Source organism: Fukomys damarensis, unplaced genomic scaffold, assembly GCF_012274545.1.
Source record: "Fukomys damarensis isolate Sample0158 unplaced genomic scaffold, DMR_v1.0_HiC HiC_scaffold_16, whole genome shotgun sequence".
Classification (NCBI taxonomy): Eukaryota; Metazoa; Chordata; class Mammalia; order Rodentia; family Bathyergidae; genus Fukomys; species Fukomys damarensis.
In genome coordinates this window covers 56,526,351-56,547,774 of record NW_022900928.1, presented here as the reverse complement: position 1 = coordinate 56,547,774, position 21,424 = coordinate 56,526,351, and the positions used below count along the sequence as shown (strand labels likewise).

The 21,424-nt window shown below is 36.5% G+C and overlaps 2 protein-coding genes across 3 annotated transcripts in view; one reads left to right on the top strand and one right to left on the bottom strand.

The window, feature by feature from the left end:
• Positions 1-1,569, top strand: part of LOC104852847 (protein NPAT) — a 39,455-nt gene extending 37,886 nt beyond the window's left edge. For both annotated transcript variants that reach the window (XM_010610635.3, XM_010610636.3), the window contains one exon: positions 200-1,569. In XM_010610635.3, the coding sequence (XP_010608937.1) occupies positions 200-277 (78 nt within the window). In that variant the 3' untranslated portion in view covers positions 278-1,569. The remainder of the gene's footprint in view (positions 1-199) is intronic.
• Positions 1,570-9,814: 8,245 nt separating this feature from the next.
• Acat1 (acetyl-CoA acetyltransferase 1) overlaps positions 9,815-21,424 on the bottom strand; it is a 26,322-nt gene continuing 14,712 nt past the window's right edge. Inside the window, exons 6-12 of the mRNA XM_010610634.2 lie at positions 18,782-18,925; positions 18,227-18,377; positions 17,212-17,307; positions 15,335-15,448; positions 14,945-15,009; positions 13,228-13,385; positions 9,815-10,057 (exon numbers count right to left, since the gene is read on the bottom strand). Coding sequence (XP_010608936.1) covers positions 9,937-10,057; positions 13,228-13,385; positions 14,945-15,009; positions 15,335-15,448; positions 17,212-17,307; positions 18,227-18,377; positions 18,782-18,925 — 849 coding nt within the window. The 3' untranslated portion in view covers positions 9,815-9,936. The remainder of the gene's footprint in view (positions 10,058-13,227; positions 13,386-14,944; positions 15,010-15,334; positions 15,449-17,211; positions 17,308-18,226; positions 18,378-18,781; positions 18,926-21,424) is intronic.

Sequence of the window (21,424 nt, the reverse complement as noted above, 5' to 3'; positions counted from 1 at the left end):
AAAAAAAAAAAAAAAAAAAAAAAAAAACCCAAACTCTGGGTTTATAAAACCTTTCTAGTTCTATACAACTAAAATCCTGAAAGATTAAAATATTTTGGCAATTTTAGTTGCATATGGAAGAACTCAGTATTATGTTCTAGATGTCTTACTGAGAAAACTGGCCTTGCTTATATCTTTCTTCTTTTTTCTCTCTCCACAGAAAAAGAAGCTACCTGCTTCGTTTCCGGCAGGAATGGATGTGGACAAATTTTTGTTATCATTGCATTATGATGAGTAAACATTCTAAACATATAACATTAGTTGTTTAAAACTTGTATCCCTTAAACTCTGAGTGTGGGGAGTGGGACATTGACAGAAATTGAAAACATGACCTGCACTTTTCATTGAACTAAAATTTCACTTTATACTTAATCATGCTGTTTCTGAAGCAGCACCCTAGTTTGTAAATAGACTTGATATATTTCTATTTTGGAAAAAAAAAAAAGTAGCAGAAATGTTAAGTAAAGCCAGTCTGCAAAAACTGTACAGCTTTGACAATTGCATATTGTAAATATTGTGTAAATCTTGTGAAAATAGAGGTTAAGTTACCTAATGTTCTTACAGTGCATTTTTTGACTTATGATCCTTAATTGAGGTTTATTCATCTGGAATAGTATCTCATTTTTTTTTTCCAAGAAAAAGTTTCCTTATCCTTACAAATTACCTTCAGTCATTATTCAGAAAGATATTTAAATATATAGCCACTAAGTACAAAAAAACGATAACCGTCTCAACTGGTAGTAAAGTATCTAATCAGAAATCCAGCAGTTTGATGGATTTTTTTCCCCCTCTAGACTCAGTTGCAGTAAAAACTATCCTCCTAAAGTTTACAATTTATTTCTTATGGTCATTCTGTTCTCCTAGTTTCAAAGAGAATTTTATAAACCATTTATTGAGTATTCTGATAGTTCCTTTATAACTTTTTAAATCTTTTATAGAATATTAATTGGTTAGACTGTTGAGCCATACAAAAATTGAGTTTTAGAGTAGCTGATATTTCTTGGTGTATATAAACTTTTCCCCCCTAAGCACTAGGGATATAAAAAAAATTGCACTAATTCTTCACATAGTATTGACCAATGCACGTTTAATTTAAATTTTGTATTTTAAGTTAAAGCTTGTATGGAGGAAAGTCATGTCCATCAAAAGATGTAAAAAAGAAATCATAGTTTTTATTTTAGTTTCTCCTAAAATGGAGTTTGTTAAATAACAGTATCCACACTTAGATATAGCACGTTAATTGTGTGTCCCTTAAAACGTTGTAAAAGATAACTCTCAAAAAGTCCTTAAGGGGAGTGAGAGAGGTGCCTTCTCTGTATTGAACTCATGTAACAAGTAGTCAAGTTGAAGAACCAGTTTAAACTTTCAAATGATAACAAATTATAATTAATGCCTAACCAATTGTGCCTAGATATTAAATTATATTTAAGTGTTTTCTGTTTAAATGTTAGTACCTTAGGATTTTTTTATACAGGTGTATATTTTGTTGAAAAGTCACTTTCCTCAACCATTTTTTGTACTGGGCCTTTAAAAAAATAAATCCATCCTATTCTAATATAACAGTTTTCAATGTAGAAATCATTTCTTCATTGCTGAACTTTAGAAATTTTGTGATATAAGAAATCTTTATGATGTTATAGTGGTCTCAAACTGAATATCATAAAATTAATATTTACTTGATACTGTACTACATTTAGGTTTGAATAAATACTTTCTGTACCATCAGCACTTTACATTATATTGGCAGACCTAGTTAGAAACATTGATTATATTCCATAACAGGTTAATTGTTGTTTACTCTTTCATAAGCTGATATAATACTTAAAATTGCAGATTTTCTTCATTTAATATTTATTTATTAAATTCTGAGAATTCATATTCAGATACAAAGTTTGTTCAGTATTCTTAAACAGGAACCACAAGATATAGTCAGTTTGTACTTGGAGCTTTTGTGTTCAAGAGCTAAACCATAATCCTCATTTTTCTGTAAAAGTCCAGATGTCTTGCACATCAATTGGACTATTATACTTGGTAACCTGTTTTAATAGTCAAATGCTCAGTGACTTCATTTTAGGGTTTAAGTATACCACAAGCAACAATGGATAGCTACTTTTAGAACTACCTGTAAGGATCTAGTCTCCAAGTTGGACATTACCTAGTGATTAATGTAGCTAGTGTATGCCAAATTTGAGAAGTCTTGTAATTAAAATATTTGATTATTTTAACCCTAGATGTTATTAGAGCCCTGTAGAATTTTGAAATTGCACATGAGAAAAGCATCATTCTTCAAGCAGAGGCTAAATGTGATGACTGTTAGAGAAGTGAATATTGGGCTTTTGCTAATGAATAATTTCAAAAGCGTATTACTCTCCACTGTGCATTCTTCCCCCATCCGAGTACTGTGGGTTGAACCAGGAGCCTTGTGCATGCTGGATAAGCCCCCTACACTGAGCTACATCCCCTGCCTCATCTGCATTAATTCTTTATTAAGCCAATGTTTTTCAGGCTCAGCCTTCTTGAAGTTCTATATCAAGTTTTGACTTTCTTATACTTCTGTGGTGGGTTGTTTTTTTGTTTCTTTGTTTTTGTTTTCAAGGGGGACAGGGTCTCTATATGTAGTTCGGGCTAATCTTGAACTCACTAGTTAGCCTAGGCTGGCCTTGAACTCAAAAGGCTCCACTTTAGCCTCCCAGATGCTGTGACTATAGGCTGCACCACCACAAGTTACATTTTAGAAATCCAAATTATTCTGAATTATGAAACTTGGGTAACCTCCATGGTGCAGTCAAGTTTGGACCTGAATTATATTTATACATAAATTTACACTCTTATTTACTTTGCTGTATAGACTGTATGTTTGATTAACTCATAAAATAGCTTTGTATCCATTGTTGTTTAAATATTCACATCTTTTATACTTCCTTATTAACTTCAGAGTCATTTGTATTTCAAATATGGCAAGTACCAAAAAGTTTTATAGTTAACCTTTATAATTTCTTTTTTGTAGGGGGCGGTTAAAACAGGGTCTCACTATATAGTTGAGACTAACCTGGAACTCACTATGTAACCCAGGCTGGTCTCGAACTCACAGCGATCCTCCTGCCTCAGCCTTCCAAGTGCTGGGATTATAGGCATGTGCTACCACACCCAGCCGGCCTTGTAATTTCTTGATGAACTGGCTGGTTTTTTTTTTTCTTTGTTGCTTATTTTAGAGGGCTCTTCATTCAATAACCAACCACTTCAACTGGTTTTGTGCTTATATAATATAAACTTTTTACAGAGGGATAACATATAAACAAAAGTATGCACAACTGTAAATTTATACACTTGAATTTATTTTCTGAAACATAATCATCCAGATCAAAACTAGAACATTACCAGTACCCTAGAAATCCTTTATACCTCCTTCTATGGTAGTAACTGCCAGACCAAACAGTAATCATTGTACTGACTTAAAACACCACAGACTAATTTCAGGGTTTTTTTCTTTATTTGTATAACAAGTTCATGTGGTATATATTCTCTGTGAGAATTACTCATGTTTTGTTTAATTCAGTCATCCTCAGTGCTGTTTACATTTGCATTGTGGTGTATCACAACCCATTTTATAGATGATAAACATACCAATCCGGTTTGGTGCTATTCTGAGGTAGAACTGCTGTAATACTTTCTTACATGTTTGTAGGAAGTGTCACACTTTTCAGTTGACTATACTGAGGAGTGCAGTTGCTGGACCACAACAGTGTTACTTATTTCCAAACTGAATCAAGTGTGTGCGTTTTCTGAGGTGATGATACACACTCAACAGTAGGAGAAGTGTTTCCTTTATTCTATACTGATATAAGGGCTTAGCATTTTCATTTTATTTTAGGCATTTTGATGGACTATGATGTGTGCACTGTGGTTTCTTTTCCTCCCTGGTGATGTTAAATATGTTCTAAATATTTATTGGCTACTTGCTTACCTTTTGTGAACTATCCATTGATGTGTTTTACCCTTTTTTTGTATTTAGTAGTCTGAATTTTTCTTACTGATATGTACATGTTCTTTCTGTATTCTATATATTCATCATAGTTATCAAATATCTGAATATTTTACATTTATCTCCTGAAAGCTTTTTTGTTTAATCTCATATAGCTTGATTGATCACATGAAATTGATTTTCCATATGGATATGCAGTTAACCCCACAGTACCTTTTATTTACAAAGACTATCCTTCCCCAGGTGAAATTCTCTGTTACCATTAATTTAAATTGGTAAACTATATATATACATGGGTTTATTTCTGGACTTCAATCTCTTCCATTGGACTGTTTTCTGAAAGGTATGCCTGTCATAGACTGTCTTGATCACTGTAGGACATTGTATTTGAGTTTCTATTTTCTGCACTGAGTGAACTTCACTAGTGCTAATGGATTTTCCAGTGCTTTTTTATTTACTAAGGATGTATCCTCTGTAAGTAATTTTTCCAATTTTGTTTCTTACTACACTGATTAGCACTTTGAGTACAGTGAATAATGATGAATAATGATTCCCTGTCTTGACCTTCATTTAAACGAAAATGTTAAGTATAATGTGGTCTTTTATTTGTAGTATTTATGTTTTATTTTGCAGTATCTGAGATGGAAACCAGAGCACCCTGCAGGCTATGCATTGTATATAGTGTTCTAAGAATTTACCTCAGCCAGGGATGGTGACACACGCCTAATCCCAGCACTCAGGAGGCTAAGACAGAAGGATTACTGCAAGGTCGAGGCCAGCCTGAAATAAATACATAGCAAGACTCTGTCTCAAACCCCACCCCTCCATATTATCTCAGGAGTACCTGTTCCATTAGGTGCTGTTATAACATCAATTAAAATGTTTGCATTAGAGCTTGGTTTGGTGGCATATGATCCAAGTACCCTGCGAGGCTGAGGCAGGAGAATTACAAATTCAATCTCAGCCTGGGCAATTTAGCAAGATTTCAAAAAGGGACTGGGGATATAGCTCAGTGGGGAGGCCCTGGGTTCAGTCCCCAGTATTTTTTTTTTAATTACAATAGGCCTGCAGATTTATTTTTATATTCTAATGTTCTGTACTTTAAGGTCTGTTTGGGGGCCTGGGATTTAGCCCAGTCGTTGCACCGCCTGCCTTGGAGGCACAAGGACCAGAGTTTAATCCCCGGTACCAAAAAAAAAAAAATCTGTTTGGTTTGGATGTTTTGTTTTAAGACAGAGTCTCTCTGTATACTCTAGGCTAGCTTTAAACTTGAGGATGATCCTCCTGCCTGGGGTGCTGGCATTGCAGTATGCACTGCCACACTTGGCTCCTTTTGTGATTTTAATGAATGAATGCCTTTTAAAATATAAATTGATTTGTGGACATAATTATTTTGAAGCTTTTTTTTTCTAGTTTATCCAAATGTTGTAGTTAATAAATAGTACCGATCTTTTTTTTTTTTGGTAACGGGGATCAAATTTGAGCCCTTGCGCTTATGAGGCAGGCAGTGGAACCACTGAGTTAAACCATGTGTAAAACCATCCAAAGCAATGCCTGAACCATAAAAGCATAAAAAGCACCTTAAGAACTGTGATTATAGCCAGCTGTTATGCATATACTTACTAACATGTACATGTGTATGTGTTTTTCATTCTTTTGCAGCAGTATACTTAGGAATATTGAGAGAAAATCATCTAGTGTTCCAATTTATTTTCTCTGAAATTTCTTCTAAGCTGATTTATCTATTCAGGCTTAAAACTTTTTTTCCCCCTCTTAATTTCTAAGTGTGTTCTCTAAAATGCAAATAATTTCTGACAAAAATACCTCTAACCAGTATATTTTTTGATTCACTAATTTCTACTTTATTCATGTGTCCTTTTTTTCCTCAGGGTCCATTTTGCATGTTTGTTTTTAACAGAGCAGTTACCTGATTTTTTTTTTCCCCTTTTCAAACCATGTAAGCATTTGAGGTTATGAATTTTAACTCTGATTTCAGTTTTCAACCTCAGAGTCTGGAAGATGGATGAGTTCTTGGATTTTAATTAAACTCTAGAAGATGATGTGAGTATAATTTTTTTTATATCTTTGACATGATTACTTAGAATAAAAGCATCATGTTCTTTGGCTTAAATTTTTTATTATAAGTACAGTCAAAGGATATGTCAATTATTTTTTCCATCTGGGGGTCTAAACTGGAGCTTCAGTCCACCACTGAGCTACAGGTTAAAATTGTGTAAATGTGTATCAGTGCTTGCTAAGGTTAGATAAGTGTTCCCAGGGCCAGTGTGTTAAAGGCTTGGGCATCAGCCTGTGACATTACAGGGAAGTGGTAGAACCTCTAAGATGTAGGGGCTATTACAAGTCAGGTCACTGGGATGAGGCAGGATGTAGCTCAGTGGCACCGCAAACCACAAGGTCTTTTTTTTTTTCACATTTTTATCAAGCACCTAGCATGGGTAGGCAGTTTACAAGGTCTTGAGTTCAATCCCTGGTATCAGGGGGAAAAAAAAAGGTCACTGGGGATATGCCCTAGAAGGGGATTAAGGGATCCCAGCCCCTTTACCTCTTCCTGTCTTTGATCTCGAGCTGCCATGAGATGAGTGTTGCTCTGCCATGAGCTTCCCAGCATGCTATCCCCCACCAAAGTGGTAACTGAGCATGGATCAGAACCTCTGAGTAAACTAAAGCTTTCTTGCTGGGGAGCCTATTATCCTAGTGGTTGTGAGACTGAGACAAGAGGATCTCCATGAGTTTGAGGCCATCATGGGATACATACAATGAGTTCAAAGCTAGCCTGTGGTACATGGTGAGACTTGGTCTCAAAAACAAAATAAACTGTCCCTCTTTTTTATTATCTCAGATATTTTTTGTACAGTAATGTAAAAAACTTAACAGTGCTTAAAAATACGCATAGTTTATAAGGGTACAAAGTTTGATATTTACCCAGTTTTATAATCAAATCCCATCTTTGCTTTTAACAATTTTTTTCATAAATGTTCAATTTCCCATTATATTTTACCATAGTTTTTGCTTTGTTTTATTGTTGCTTAGAGTGTAATCAATCAATAACCTATCTTTTGAGAAGGGTCTAAGTTGCCCAGGCTATGCTCGTATTGTCAGGCTCCTGGCTCAGCCCCACCGAGTGCTGGATTACAGGCCTGCAGCACTGCACCTAGCTAATCCTCTTTTTCCTTTATAAATAAATTTTTCCAACTACAAAACTCATCTTCCATACTTTATGGTACAAGGATGGGATAGAAACAAGGGCCTCATGCATACTAATCAGGAACTCTATTGCCAGGCGTGGCGTGGGATGCCTGTAATCACAGCACTCAGGAGACCAAGTACTACATAGTTCAGGGCCAGCCTGAACTACATAGCAACACTTTGTCTCAAAAAACCACAAAAAAAATTCTCTATTACTGATTGACATTACCATTCCCCCCCCACCCCGGTACAGGGGATTGAACTCAGGGCCTTGTGCTTGCGAGGCAGACGGCAGAACCACTGAACTAAATCCCTGGCCTACCATTCCATTTTTTTCAGCTTTAATTGAGTTTATTGGTACATTTTAGGGATACAGTACAGTTACATTCATTGTTGGGATCTTGCACCTCTACATGACAAGTCTTGATTCTCATTTTTTCCCCTTACCTCTGCCCTCCCTTCACCCCCTCCTCATCTACAAACACTTATTTTTAACTTGAAAACAGTCTTGCTAAATTGCTCAGACTGGCCTCAAACTTGAGAGCATTCTCCTTCAGGCTCTTGAGTAGCTGTGATAAGGTGTAAACCACCATGCCCTTTGTCTGCTATGCTAATGAAAGGTGTAGAACTTGTTCTGCTGGTATTTACCTTTATTTAGCATTATGTATTTTACCCATACTCACCACTCTTCTATCCCCAGCAGTCCTGAATTCTTAATTGTTCTTTCCATGAGCTGCTCTAAGCCTTTGTCATTTTTGGAGAAAACATTTTAGAATACTCTACTTTTGAAGCTCTTAGATCTCTAAGATACTCTTTCTGGTATCTTGTAACTATTCCATTAAAGTTGTGTGTGGGCTGGGGCTATAGCTCAGTAATAAAGAATATGCTTAGTATATACAAGGTCCTGGGTTCAAGCCACAAAATCCCCTCAAAAATACCTGTTGGCCACTCTTCCTGCATTTCATGTAAGAGAAGTATGAAGGTTACCAGTTTTTCTACCATGTTTGAAGAATTTTAATGTTTTCTCCAGAATTCTTAATATAGTTTTCCACCAATAGATTTTACTGATAAAACATGCCCCTTTTTTTCTATTACATTTTATGTTGGATCGTTGCTTCAGAGTCCCATTTATTTATTTACTTATTTATTTTCCCTTTTTCAGAGTCCCATTTATTTTAACAAACACCATTTATTTGTCAGTTCTTTACCTCTTCTCCCTTCTCTCCATTTCTCCCCAGAATTGTCAGGCTGCTTTTCATGTTTTCCAGATCTCTACTGACCTTTGGATGCAGTGTTAATTTGGCTTTTCCTGGTGCTGTAATTTCTTATTAGTTAGGGCAGATACTCAGTGGGTGTATTGAAAGTGATTGAAATAAAGCATAAGACAAGAATTTGGACTTCAGAGTTAGACAAACTTGTATTTGAACCCCACCTCAGTTGTTTAACCCTGAATTTATTTAGCAATTCCATGCCTAAATTTCCGACTATATGGTAGAAATAATAATGCTTCCTACATAGCTTTAGTAAGGATTAAGGAGTTAGCTCCAAGTCTTAAGGATAAATTGTACCTCAGTTCATGAACCTAATTCTAATTTGTTCCACAATGCTGGAAAACACGGCCCCATTCATGTTTGAGTGGGAAAGATGGCCAACGCTGTGTTCGTCACCTCATTCAGAGTTTGCAAAAATGAAATTTTGCCAAAACCTTGTGAATAAATTGTTTGCAAACAAAAGCATTTGTGAACTGAGGTACCACTGTACTTAACACATAAAGAGCCTCAGAAGTTCATTGTGATTACAGATATTTTTAAAAATATGCTTCCCCTGAATCTTAAGACCAGTAGTTCTTTTCCTCATGTATGATCTTTTTGTTTCTTCAAGGATATCTATAAATAATAATTTGCCAAAGCATGTTTTACAGTGACCTTTACTGCCTCCCATCCTTTTACTGAGTGGGACTTTCTCCTTTTCAAGGCTGTTGAGGTTGGTGAACAGGCCATGCCTGCGATGATTTTTCCAGATAAATACAATTCAAGTGACTCATACTACAATATTCCCTGCTTAAGCATAAGTATTGTGGCATGCTGGAATTGGCAATCTTCTCATTGTAACTCTTCATCCTGTTCATTTCCACATTCTTCCTCATTCTCTGTGCTGTCACATTCAGATCCCAGGATTTTGTTTGATTTCCCATACCCCCAACCCTGAATTCTGGGGGTGGAAGAAATTGCCAAGACTTGAGACATGAGCATATGGGCTTCAGTTTCTAGTACTACTGCATATGCTTCATTTATGGCTTTTGGGGCAGGGGCAACCAGGCTTCTTGACTAATGCTTAAAAGGCACTGCTAGTTTGCTCAGAATAACTGGCTCTTACTTTAAGAATGTACTAAATGTAAATTACCAACATTCACTTGACCTTTAATAATCCTTAAAAGTAAAAATTGTGATTTTTTTTCTCTCAAAGGGACACTTCCAGCAACTTGTATAAATCATAAGTAATTGCATACAAATTCATACTGTAGAAATGTGTCAAACTTTTAAAAATGGGAGTATCAAAAAATTAAAGTGGAAGAAAAGATTTCAAGTTGGGGGATGTGATCATTTTTATTTTTAAAAGTTAAAATAGAAAATAATAAATGAAAGAGTTTGAATATAAGTTGTCCCGGGGGAGTCACAAAGGGCTGTCTCCTAAACAGCAGAGGTTGTCTACAGTTTCTGAATCAGCAATGCAGAGGCACCTCCTCCTCCATTGCAAATACTGGCCAGACCGTATTCTCCTTGCTTCAGGGCATGAGCCAGATGAACCACAATCCTGGCTCCAGACATCCTAGAATTAAGAAAGCATTTGTTTCTTTAATGTTGAACAGATTTTATAACTAACCAGAAAATGTCTACTACAAATTAACTTCTTGTAAAAACTACTGGCTACTACTTATAGTTGAATTAACTACTTTTCTTAAATTTAGAACTTTTGTTTCAGGAAGGGTTACATAGCTCTTCTGGAAGCCTGAGCACAGACTTTAGTTTCTCCTTTAGGATTCAACACTAATGGGTTTCAAACAGTAGGTGTGGGATACTATCAATGGTGGAAGGGCCGGTGATTTAGCTCAGTGGTTCAGTGGCCTGCCTTCCAAGTGCAAGGACCAGAGTTCAATCCCGGGTACCAAAAAAAAAAAAAAGAGAGAGAGAGAGAAATGGTGGTCACCTTACAAAGGATATATGGGAAGTACAATTTAGTGACAGCATTCATCATGAATCAGCTAGTTTAAATGGAATTACAAAGGTAGCTGTTAACCTAGAAAATATTTTACCTACCCAATTGGATGCCCCAGAGAAACAGATCCTCCATTAATATTCACTTTTTGGGGATCAATCTCCAGCATTTTAATGTTTGCTAGCACAACCACACTAAAAGCTTCATTTACTTCCCACATTGCAATGTCTTCTTTTTTCAGTCCTGCATCTTTAAGAACCTAAAAATTTTTAAGAGATGGTGTTCAGAGTTGTAACTTGGCCAGGGATTTAGCTTAGTGGTTCCACCACCTGCCTCGCAAGCACAAGGACCCGAGCTCGATCCCAATCCCTGGTACCAAAAACAAAAAAGTTGTAACTTACTTTCATTTTTTTGACATTCTGTAATCATGGTTTATATTTCCCTTTGATGTGTTTAAAATGTGTTTTAATTTCTGAAGAATCTTCTCATATTTTTGTTTTAATTTTCTATCTTACTGTACTACAAAGAATCTTATTTGTGCTATATCTGGTTTTTGTTTTGTTTTTTTGGTACTGGGGATTGAACTTGGACTCTTGTGCTTGTGAAGCCAGTGGCAGAAACACTGAGCCAAATCCCCAGCCCTGCCTTATGTTTGTTTTGAGGAGATAAAATTTGAAATTTTTGAACATTCCACAAATGCTTATAAAGGTATATACCTTGAATATACAACTTTATATATTAAGACATGACTACATGATATATTGCTTATTTTATATTCTTGATCTGTGAAATTAAGTAGATTTGTCTATTAGGAGGTTTGTTTTTCCTGTATCTCCTTAAGTTTCTGCTTTAATAAAGTTATGGGAGGACCAGGGATTTTGCTCAGTGCTGTCGCCTGCATCTCAAGTGCAAGACCCGAGTTCAATCCCTGGAACCAAAAAAATAAAAAAGTTATGGGGGCACAGAGTGTATTGGTGCATGGCCAGCACATGGGAGTCTGAGGCAGAAGGACTGCTATGAGCAAGAGACAGCCTGGGCTATATAGTGAGTTCAGGGTCAACCTGTACTACATAGCCAGACCCTGTTTCCAAACAACCAAAAATTACAGGGTTGTTTGGAATATATACATACCTGTTATGAAATTTCATTATATGACATTTTAATAGTTTCTCAGCTATGTATAAAGGTATTTTTGTGTTCGTGATTATCCTACTTTGTTAAAAAACCTTTTCCAGTGTCCTTTTTCATTAGAAATTTATCTCAATGCTTTGTAATCTTGGAATTGAGTTTGAAAAGCTTTCCTTTCTCTAGGTGCTATTCTCAAGAGCTGCATGTTCAGGATGAGGCCCTCTCAAGGAAATTTCTGTTGTGACTCACCTCCTCAGCACTTTCTTCATGACTACTTCCCACAGAAAGCTGGCTATTTTTCCCTCTGGTAACACTGGCAGTATGGAACATGTAGGTTTTCTGTGTCTGGTTTCACCCTTGCTCTCTGACCTGCTACCAGTAGTGCCCTTTCAGGATGGAAACATCTTTTGGAAATGACTGCTTTGCATTCTAGATCTGGGACTGCTAGAATTTTCCTCTGCCATACCACTTCTCCCTTTCTGTTTACTACATCAAGTATGTGTACCCAACATCATACTTAAAAATAATTCAATTATTTTATCTGTTCCAGTTAAGATGTAGTTTGTGGACTGCTTTGTTATTTTCAGGAAAAGTAAGAAGCTATCACTATGCTCTTGCAAACGGAACTGATCTTGTTACAAGCAAACCAGAGGTTAGCACAGTGGGGTACAGTCCCTCACCTTTTCTCACCTTAGGCACAGCATAGGCAGGTGCAACTGGAAAATCAATGGGGTCCACAGCAGCATCAGCAAATGCTGTAAGGAAAGACTGTTACAATTTTTACAAGCATCTAAAGCTTTATCTTTTATGTTTGATATATAAAACTAAAGCTAACCTTTTATACTTTTCATGTAATTTTTGGTAGATTACATATTTTTTAAAATTGATTTTTACTGTTTTATCTGCACATTATAATAAAAGTTTCCGTCTCAAACAAAATACGTATCAGTGAAATTCTGTCACAAAGCACAACCTGCAGATAGAAATGGCCAACTCCATTGTTATGTATTTCCAGCAGAGAGTCAGTTTCAGGAAGGGCTTGCTTATAGTTTAGAAATAAAACAACAGCAGAACATCTACCTGCTATTCTTGCCAGCGGCTTAACATTGAGCCTCTTGGCTGCATCTGTCGTCATCAAAACCATGGCAGCTGCCCCGTCGTTCAGCGTGCTGGCATTGGCTGCTGTTACTGTGCCTGAAAGCAGCATTGAGCATGAAGTCAGAACACAGCTCCACCCTGAATTCAGCTGGTTCAGTTCTGACCACAGTATGTCTGAGTTGCTGGATTTATGAAATCATTGCTGCCCTCGGGAAACATGTATAAAGCCAGCCACAACATGATGTATGCAGAGTGCCTTATGTTAGTGTTCAGTAGTTTTCTCAAAGCTAGTTCAAAAACATATTCATGATGGCACTGGGTAAATGCTGTTCAGCAACTCTTCAAAGATAGGGAAAGACTGGTTCATGTTTTTCTTCCCAGCTTAAAAAAAAAAAAAAAAAAAAAAAAAAAAAAAAAGAGAGAGAGAGAGAGAGAAATGGTGGTCACCTTACAAAGGATATATGGGAAGTACAATTTAGTGACAGCATTCATCATGAATCAGCTAGTTTAAATGGAATTACAAAGGTAGCTGTTAACCTAGAAAATATTTTACCTACCCAATTGGATGCCCCAGAGAAACAGATCCTCCATTAATATTCACTTTTTGGGGATCAATCTCCAGCATTTTAATGTTTGCTAGCACAACCACACTAAAAGCTTCATTTACTTCCCACATTGCAATGTCTTCTTTTTTCAGTCCTGCATCTTTAAGAACCTAAAAATTTTTAAGAGATGGTGTTCAGAGTTGTAACTTGGCCAGGGATTTAGCTTAGTGGTTCCACCACCTGCCTCGCAAGCACAAGGACCCGAGCTCGATCCCAATCCCTGGTACCAAAAACAAAAAAGTTGTAACTTACTTTCATTTTTTTGACATTCTGTAATCATGGTTTATATTTCCCTTTGATGTGTTTAAAATGTGTTTTAATTTCTGAAGAATCTTCTCATATTTTTGTTTTAATTTTCTATCTTACTGTACTACAAAGAATCTTATTTGTGCTATATCTGGTTTTTGTTTTGTTTTTTTGGTACTGGGGATTGAACTTGGACTCTTGTGCTTGTGAAGCCAGTGGCAGAAACACTGAGCCAAATCCCCAGCCCTGCCTTATGTTTGTTTTGAGGAGATAAAATTTGAAATTTTTGAACATTCCACAAATGCTTATAAAGGTATATACCTTGAATATACAACTTTATATATTAAGACATGACTACATGATATATTGCTTATTTTATATTCTTGATCTGTGAAATTAAGTAGATTTGTCTATTAGGAGGTTTGTTTTTCCTGTATCTCCTTAAGTTTCTGCTTTAATAAAGTTATGGGAGGACCAGGGATTTTGCTCAGTGCTGTCGCCTGCATCTCAAGTGCAAGACCCGAGTTCAATCCCTGGAACCAAAAAAATAAAAAAGTTATGGGGGCACAGAGTGTATTGGTGCATGGCCAGCACATGGGAGTCTGAGGCAGAAGGACTGCTATGAGCAAGAGACAGCCTGGGCTATATAGTGAGTTCAGGGTCAACCTGTACTACATAGCCAGACCCTGTTTCCAAACAACCAAAAATTACAGGGTTGTTTGGAATATATACATACCTGTTATGAAATTTCATTATATGACATTTTAATAGTTTCTCAGCTATGTATAAAGGTATTTTTGTGTTCGTGATTATCCTACTTTGTTAAAAAACCTTTTCCAGTGTCCTTTTTCATTAGAAATTTATCTCAATGCTTTGTAATCTTGAAATTGAGTTTGAAAAGCTTTCCTTTCTCTAGGTGCTATTCTCAAGAGCTGCATGTTCAGCATGAGGCCCTCTCAAGGAAATTTCTGTTGTGACTCACCTCCTCAGCACTTTCTTCATGACTACTTCCCACAGAAAGCTGGCTATTTTTCCCTCTGGTAACACTGGCAGTATGGAACATGTAGGTTTTCTGTGTCTGGTTTCACCCTTGCTCTCTGACCTGCTACCAGTAGTGCCCTTTCAGGATGGAAACATCTTTTGGAAATGACTGCTTTGCATTCTAGATCTGGGACTGCTAGAATTTTCCTCTGCCATACCACTTCTCCCTTTCTGTTTACTACATCAAGTATGTGTACCCAACATCATACTTAAAAATAATTCAATTATTTTATCTGTTCCAGTTAAGATGTAGTTTGTGGACTGCTTTGTTATTTTCAGGGAAAGTAAGAAGCTATCACTATGCTCTTGCAAACGGAACTGATCTTGTTACAAGCAAACCAGAGGTTAGCACAGTGGGGTACAGTCCCTCACCTTTTCTCACCTTAGGCACAGCATAGGCAGGTGCAACTGGAAAATCAATGGGGTCCACAGCAGCATCAGCAAATGCTGTAAGGAAAGACTGTTACAATTTTTACAAGCATCTAAAGCTTTATCTTTTATGTTTGATATATAAAACTAAAGCTAACCTTTTATACTTTTCATGTAATTTTTGGTAGATTACATATTTTTTAAAATTGATTTTTACTGTTTTATCTGCACATTATAATAAAAGTTTCCGTCTCAAACAAAATACGTATCAGTGAAATTCTGTCACAAAGCACAACCTGCAGATAGAAATGGCCAACTCCATTGTTATGTATTTCCAGCAGAGAGTCAGTTTCAGGAAGGGCTTGCTTATAGTTTAGAAATAAAACAACAGCAGAACATCTACCTGCTATTCTTGCCAGCGGCTTAACATTGAGCCTCTTGGCTGCATCTGTCGTCATCAAAACCATGGCAGCTGCCCCGTCGTTCAGCGTGCTGGCATTGGCTGCTGTTACTGTGCCTGAAAGCAGCATTGAGCATGAAGTCAGAACACAGCTCCACCCTGAATTCAGCTGGTTCAGTTCTGACCACAGTATGTCTGAGTTGCTGGATTTATGAAATCATTCCTGCCCTCGGGAAACATGTATAAAGCCAGCCACAACATGATGTATGCAGAGTGCCTTATGTTAGTGTTCAGTAGTTTTCTCAAAGCTAGTTCAAAAACATATTCATGATGGCACTGGGTAAATGCTGTTCAGCAACTCTTCAAAGATAGGGAAAGACTGGTTCATGTTTTTCTTCCCAGCTTTAACTCTTGGCTTACACAAAATTTAGCAAATATTTACTACATATTTTCCAAATCAGGATCAAAATCAGGTATTTCTTTTCCAGAATCACTTGAACTTAAATGTCAATGAATACTTTAAAAACCATTAAACTATACAATTTAAACATCAGAATGCTATAGGATATAAATAATAGAGAAGGGTTTGGGGTTTTGAGATAAGATCTATACTGTGTAATCAAGGCTGGCCTCAAATTTATGATCTTCCTGCCTCAGCCTTCCAAGTGCTGAGATTACAGACATCTGTCCCCATACCTAGCAAAAAAAAAAAGATTTTTTGTTTGTTTGTTTGCTTTGTTTTTAGTCCTGGAAAGTGAAACCAGGGCTTTGTGTTTAGTACGTAAGTGCTGTACCACTGAGCTATATTCACAGCTCAATAAAGCTATTTTAATAAAAATGTCAGTGGAGCTGGAGATTTAGCTCAGTGGTTCTACCACCTACCTCACAAGGACTCAAGTTCAAACCCTGGTACCAAAATAAATACAATTAAAAATGTCAATGAAGCTACCCCATAATAAATAGCTACTGAAATTATCAAAATACACTCTTGAGCTGGGGATTTAGCTCAGCGGTTCGGTGGCCTGCCTTGCAAGCACAAGGACCTAAGTTCAATCCCCGGTACCAAAAAAAAGATACACTCTTGTAATATAATTTTATATGATGTTTTGGAAAATGAACACTGATGTATTCCTATACCTGGAATTGAGGTCAATTAAAGGGAAAGAATAATTTCAGATTATTACAACTGTATACAGGCAACCTTAAAGAATTAATCAGAGAGTGTAACTCAGTGGTAGAACACTTAGATACCATGTGTCGACTCTGAATTTGATTCCTGGCATCACAAAACAAGATACTTAAAAACCCGATCTCATTTGTATCAACAACGAACAACTAGTTGTTGATTTTATTTATTTATTTATTTTTTGGGTACCAGGGATTGAACGCAGGTCCTTTGTGCTTGCAAGGCAGGCAGCAGAACCACTGACCTAAATCCCTGCCCCAACAATTAGTTGTTGAGAATCCACTACATGCCAAGCAAGAAATGGAGATAAACCAGTGAAAAAGTTATCAGCTTAGCCCTTAGGGAAGTTAGCAACAAACTTTGAAGATGAACAGCATATGAAAAAGTTACGTTGGGCCAAGGATTTAGCTCAGTAGTTCTGTGGCCTGCCTTGCAAGCCCAATGTCCCAAGTTTGATCCTCTGTACACCCCCCCAAAAAAAATTATGTATCTCCATTAGTGGGATTTATATATAAAAGATAAAAATTGTTAAGCAAATTTAAATATACTTTGGATTAATACTGTTATTTTACTTGAGTTTGGTATAGTGGAAATGCTAAATATCATATAGATGCCTTCTGGAATTATTTTAAGTCCTTAGGTATTTCCAAAAATCAATATGGTATATAATTCAATTTTTTCTTATTTTACTAACCGTTTTCTTTTTGGAAAACTGTTTTTAGCTTTGGAACTTTACTAAAATCAACACGCTTGTATTCTTCATCTTCTTTCACCACCACATCTGGTTTACCTAAAACAAAAATATTTTAAGTTATTACCATTTAAGTAAGACAAAATAGTTATCAAACTGACATGAGGTGTCTGGTAGTCTATGTCCCTCATTCTATGCCTGCATTCCTTAAACTATTCTGAATAAATGATCATTGGGAGTCTACCCTCTATAATCTCTATTATGTTAATGTTCTAAAGACCAGTTTATTAAGTGGCTTAAGGAAATTTATATCTCCTACATAGCCACATCCCATGATCTTTTCTGTCAGCCCCCCTTCTGTGATCACAGATCAGTGTGTTGACCCCAATGGTAGATATCAGGCCAATATCAGATAAATTCTATATTCTTTCATAGAGTGCACAGTAATCACTCCTGTAATAAAACAGGCAACCTAAGTTAACGAGTCTGTACTGTGGATTTACTCTAGTGGAATTGCTTTCCGCTCTGAATGAGAGCACTATAGATGAGACTTCAGAAATATAGGCAGCACCTTAAGAAAGCCTAAGAAAACAAAGCATTCAGCAGAGAAAAGCCAAGACAGCAAGTCCTAATAATATGGAGAGTTCCAAGCCAGAAGCTCCCAGCAGTGACCACTGCTGTTTCATCCTTCAGTTCTGAGCACTCCCAAGCAGGTGTCTGATAAAATATCTTCTTTAAACTTAAGCAAATGTGTTGCATGTCCTTATATGAGAATTAATTGTAATAAATAAATTTCTCAAATTTAAAATGTTTAGTGTAAAGTTGGATAGAAATGTGACATTAAATTGGGTTGTCTTTTTTTCTCTGAAGTTGGCAGCCCCTTATCAAGCCTAAGTAAGTGTCAGTGTTCTCAGCTAAAAGGAACAGATAATAATGTACTAATATAAAATTCAAAAACGTAGAAAATATTAATAATTAAAATCTAAAGACAAAAACTTTTGTAGCATTATCCCTCTACCTTTTACTGAAACTGTGACAGGAATAACTTCATTTCCAAACTTTCCAGCTTCCCATGCTGCTTTACTTTTGGTGTACGAGTTAATAGCATAAGTATCCTGTTCATCTCTTGGAATATTTAGCTTCTTTGCAGTATTCTCAGCACAGTTACCCTGAGAAATTGGAAATTGCTTTAAAACTCTGTACAACTTCTAAAACAATGCTTAGCAATTAAATTTAGTTTTTAAAAATATTTACATATACTTCATCTTTAAATACTTGCATTATCCTAGAAGTTACTATTATAGAAGTAAGAAAATTCCTTATGGGTGGGACAGCCAGGTGTGGTGGTGTATGCCTGTAATCCCAGCACTGAGGAAGCTGAGGCAGGCAGATCACTGAGAGATAAGAGGCCAGCCTGGGCTACACAGCGAGACCCTGTCTCAAAAAATCAAAAAAAGGAGGCGGGGGGGCTATTTAGCAAATGACCCATCTAGAACCCATGCTTCAATTCAGTTTCCAAAATAAAGCAAGTATATATGAATGATGGCATTCCCCATTAAAAACCAATATTTACCATGTGAATTTTATTGTAGACATCAGTTAGCCCATCTTTTACAATCAGATCTTCAAGTTTTACCCCACCATATGGTGTTGCTCCTCTGTTCATTATATATGGAACATTGGACATGCTCTCCATCCCACCTGCCACCATCACATCCTGCTCAGCAACACAAAAATGTTACGTCAGAGTTGCAACCCCAATATTCACACTACACAGCTATCAACAAATGGCTATTCTACGTATATTAACTATTTGTTACACACCAAATCCCCTTTATCACTTGACTCTGATAAAATGAAATAGTTTAAAATATGTAATGAAAATTAAGGTCAAGTCAAACACGAGAAAATCTATGTAAGGTCATCCGAAATTCTAAGCATTTCATTGACACCACTAAAAACTTAATGTCTTCTAAAAGATTAGAAGCAGTCTCAATTCACAGAAATAACCCTTCTGATTCCATGACTGAAAGCTCAACACTTCCTAGACAGCTGTAATATTGTCAGCTTCTTCTGACATGCAGTCCTTGCTTCCATGGTGTCACCTGAACCACCCTGGGTAGAATTCATCTTATTGTTTCACGTTTAAAAGATCTCAGTATAAAAGCTCTTTACAAGCTGCCTTCTCTCCCTTATCAATCTCATCTTTGCCTTTAACTCAGGTTATAACAAACTAATTGAAACTTTGCAAAGATACTATGTTCACTTAATGTATTACTTCTGCACTGGCTGACCACTCCACCGATATGTAAAACCCTACATTTTATGTCTAGGACGTAGCTCAGTGGTAGAACACTTGACGAGCATGCATGAGGCCCTAGGTTCAATTCACAGCAAAATAAATGAATAAAACCCCTACATTTTCTTTAAAACTAACCAAAACAGCCACTTGTAGTTTCCCTGACTACTTATTTCTATACTTTCTTCTTGAAACAGTTTTCCTTTCCCCAACTACTGTACGATGCATCTATTCAGAGTAACACTATATGGTAGGTACGGTTATTTGCCAGATCTTCCTACTAGTCTAAGCTACTCTGCAAAATCTTTGTTTCCATTTTTTTCCTTGTCCCTTCCTTTTCCCTCTTACCTTTCCAGGTTCCCCTTCTCATTTACCTAAAAAATCTCAAAGTTAGCCTTTATGGCATAGTAGTACTCCATTGCATAAAAAGCCACATCTTTATCCATTCATTGGTTGATGGGCATTTGAGTTGTTTCCAAGATTCACCTGTTACAAATTGTGCTGCTGTAAACATGGGTGTGCATATATTGCTGTGGTATGATACTTCTAATTCAAGAAGATATCGAGGAGGAGGATAGCTGGGTCAAATAGAACCCATAGGTTTAGTTATTTGAGGAAATCTTCACACTGATTTCCAGAGTTTCCATCACACGCACAGGAGAAGGGTTCCTTTTTCCCCCACAGCTCCACCAGCATTTGTTACTGGTTGATTTTGTGATAATAGCCATTCTTTCTGGAGATGGAATCTCCATTTTGTTTCTCTATTACTTGAGATCGAACTCAGGACCTTGAGCTTGCAAGGCAGGCATAGTGCCACTGAGCTAAAATCCCAGCCCTTCTCAATGTTATTTTATTTTGCATCTCTTGAATGACCAGTGATGTTCAATAGCTTTTCATATATTTGCCATTTCTACTTCATCTGAGAAGTGTCTATTCATTTCATATGCACATTTTTGGTTAGGTCTTTAAATTTGGGAGGTCGATTTTTTGGAGTTTTTTATTTCAGATATTAGTCCTTTGAAGAAGAGCTAGCAAAATTTTTTCCCATACTGTGGGTTGTCTCTTCACTCTGATGGTAGTTTCTTTTGCTGTGCAAAAGCTTTTTAGTAAGATGAGGTCTCAGTTAATGATTCTTTGTGATACCCTGTGTGATCAGAGTTTTGTTCCTAAAGTCTTTGCAAACACCATGTCTTTAAGAGTTCTACCTATTCTATCTTCCAGCAGATTTAGTGTTTTTCAATATTTAGATGTTCGATAGATTTTTATTTAAGGGCATGATGAAAGATATTGGTCTAGTTTTAATCTTCAGCATGTAGAAAGCACTATTTATTAAAGAGGCTATTTATTGTCACTTCTGTATCTCCTGCTTTTTTCACTGATTCCAGTCAATATTATGTTATTCTTCTTTGCATCACTTAGAGGCTGTTAGATTTTCCATCATCCCTTGCCTGTTTAAGAAATCATTCTTCTCATGATTGCTAACTTCAGTCCTGTCTTCTTTACACTGTATTCTGATATTCTTTCCTTACACTGGCTCATTCTGGTGTGTATTCTTTCAGTGGAATTTTTAATCTCCTGGATATCTGTTTCTTGGATTCCATTTCTTTCCTATGTTGAATGTTCGTTGTTTTCATCACTTTCCTAATTCCCTCTATTTTTATCTGTATGTGTTCGGAATTACTAAGCATGTCTTTTATTATGGTCACCCTCTTTGTAGTTAATCTGAGATTATTTCTGATTTTTTTTTCCTAGAGTCTCATTCATCTGTTGTGTTACTTCTGCTGTACCACTTCAGAGAGTCCAATTGGTTGGCCTTCAAACTGATCTAACTTTTGCCCCCTGGATTTGTCTTTGGTGAGCTGAAAGTCTAGTGTTGCATCTTAAGTGTCGTCATCTTTTTTTTTTTTTTTTTTTTTT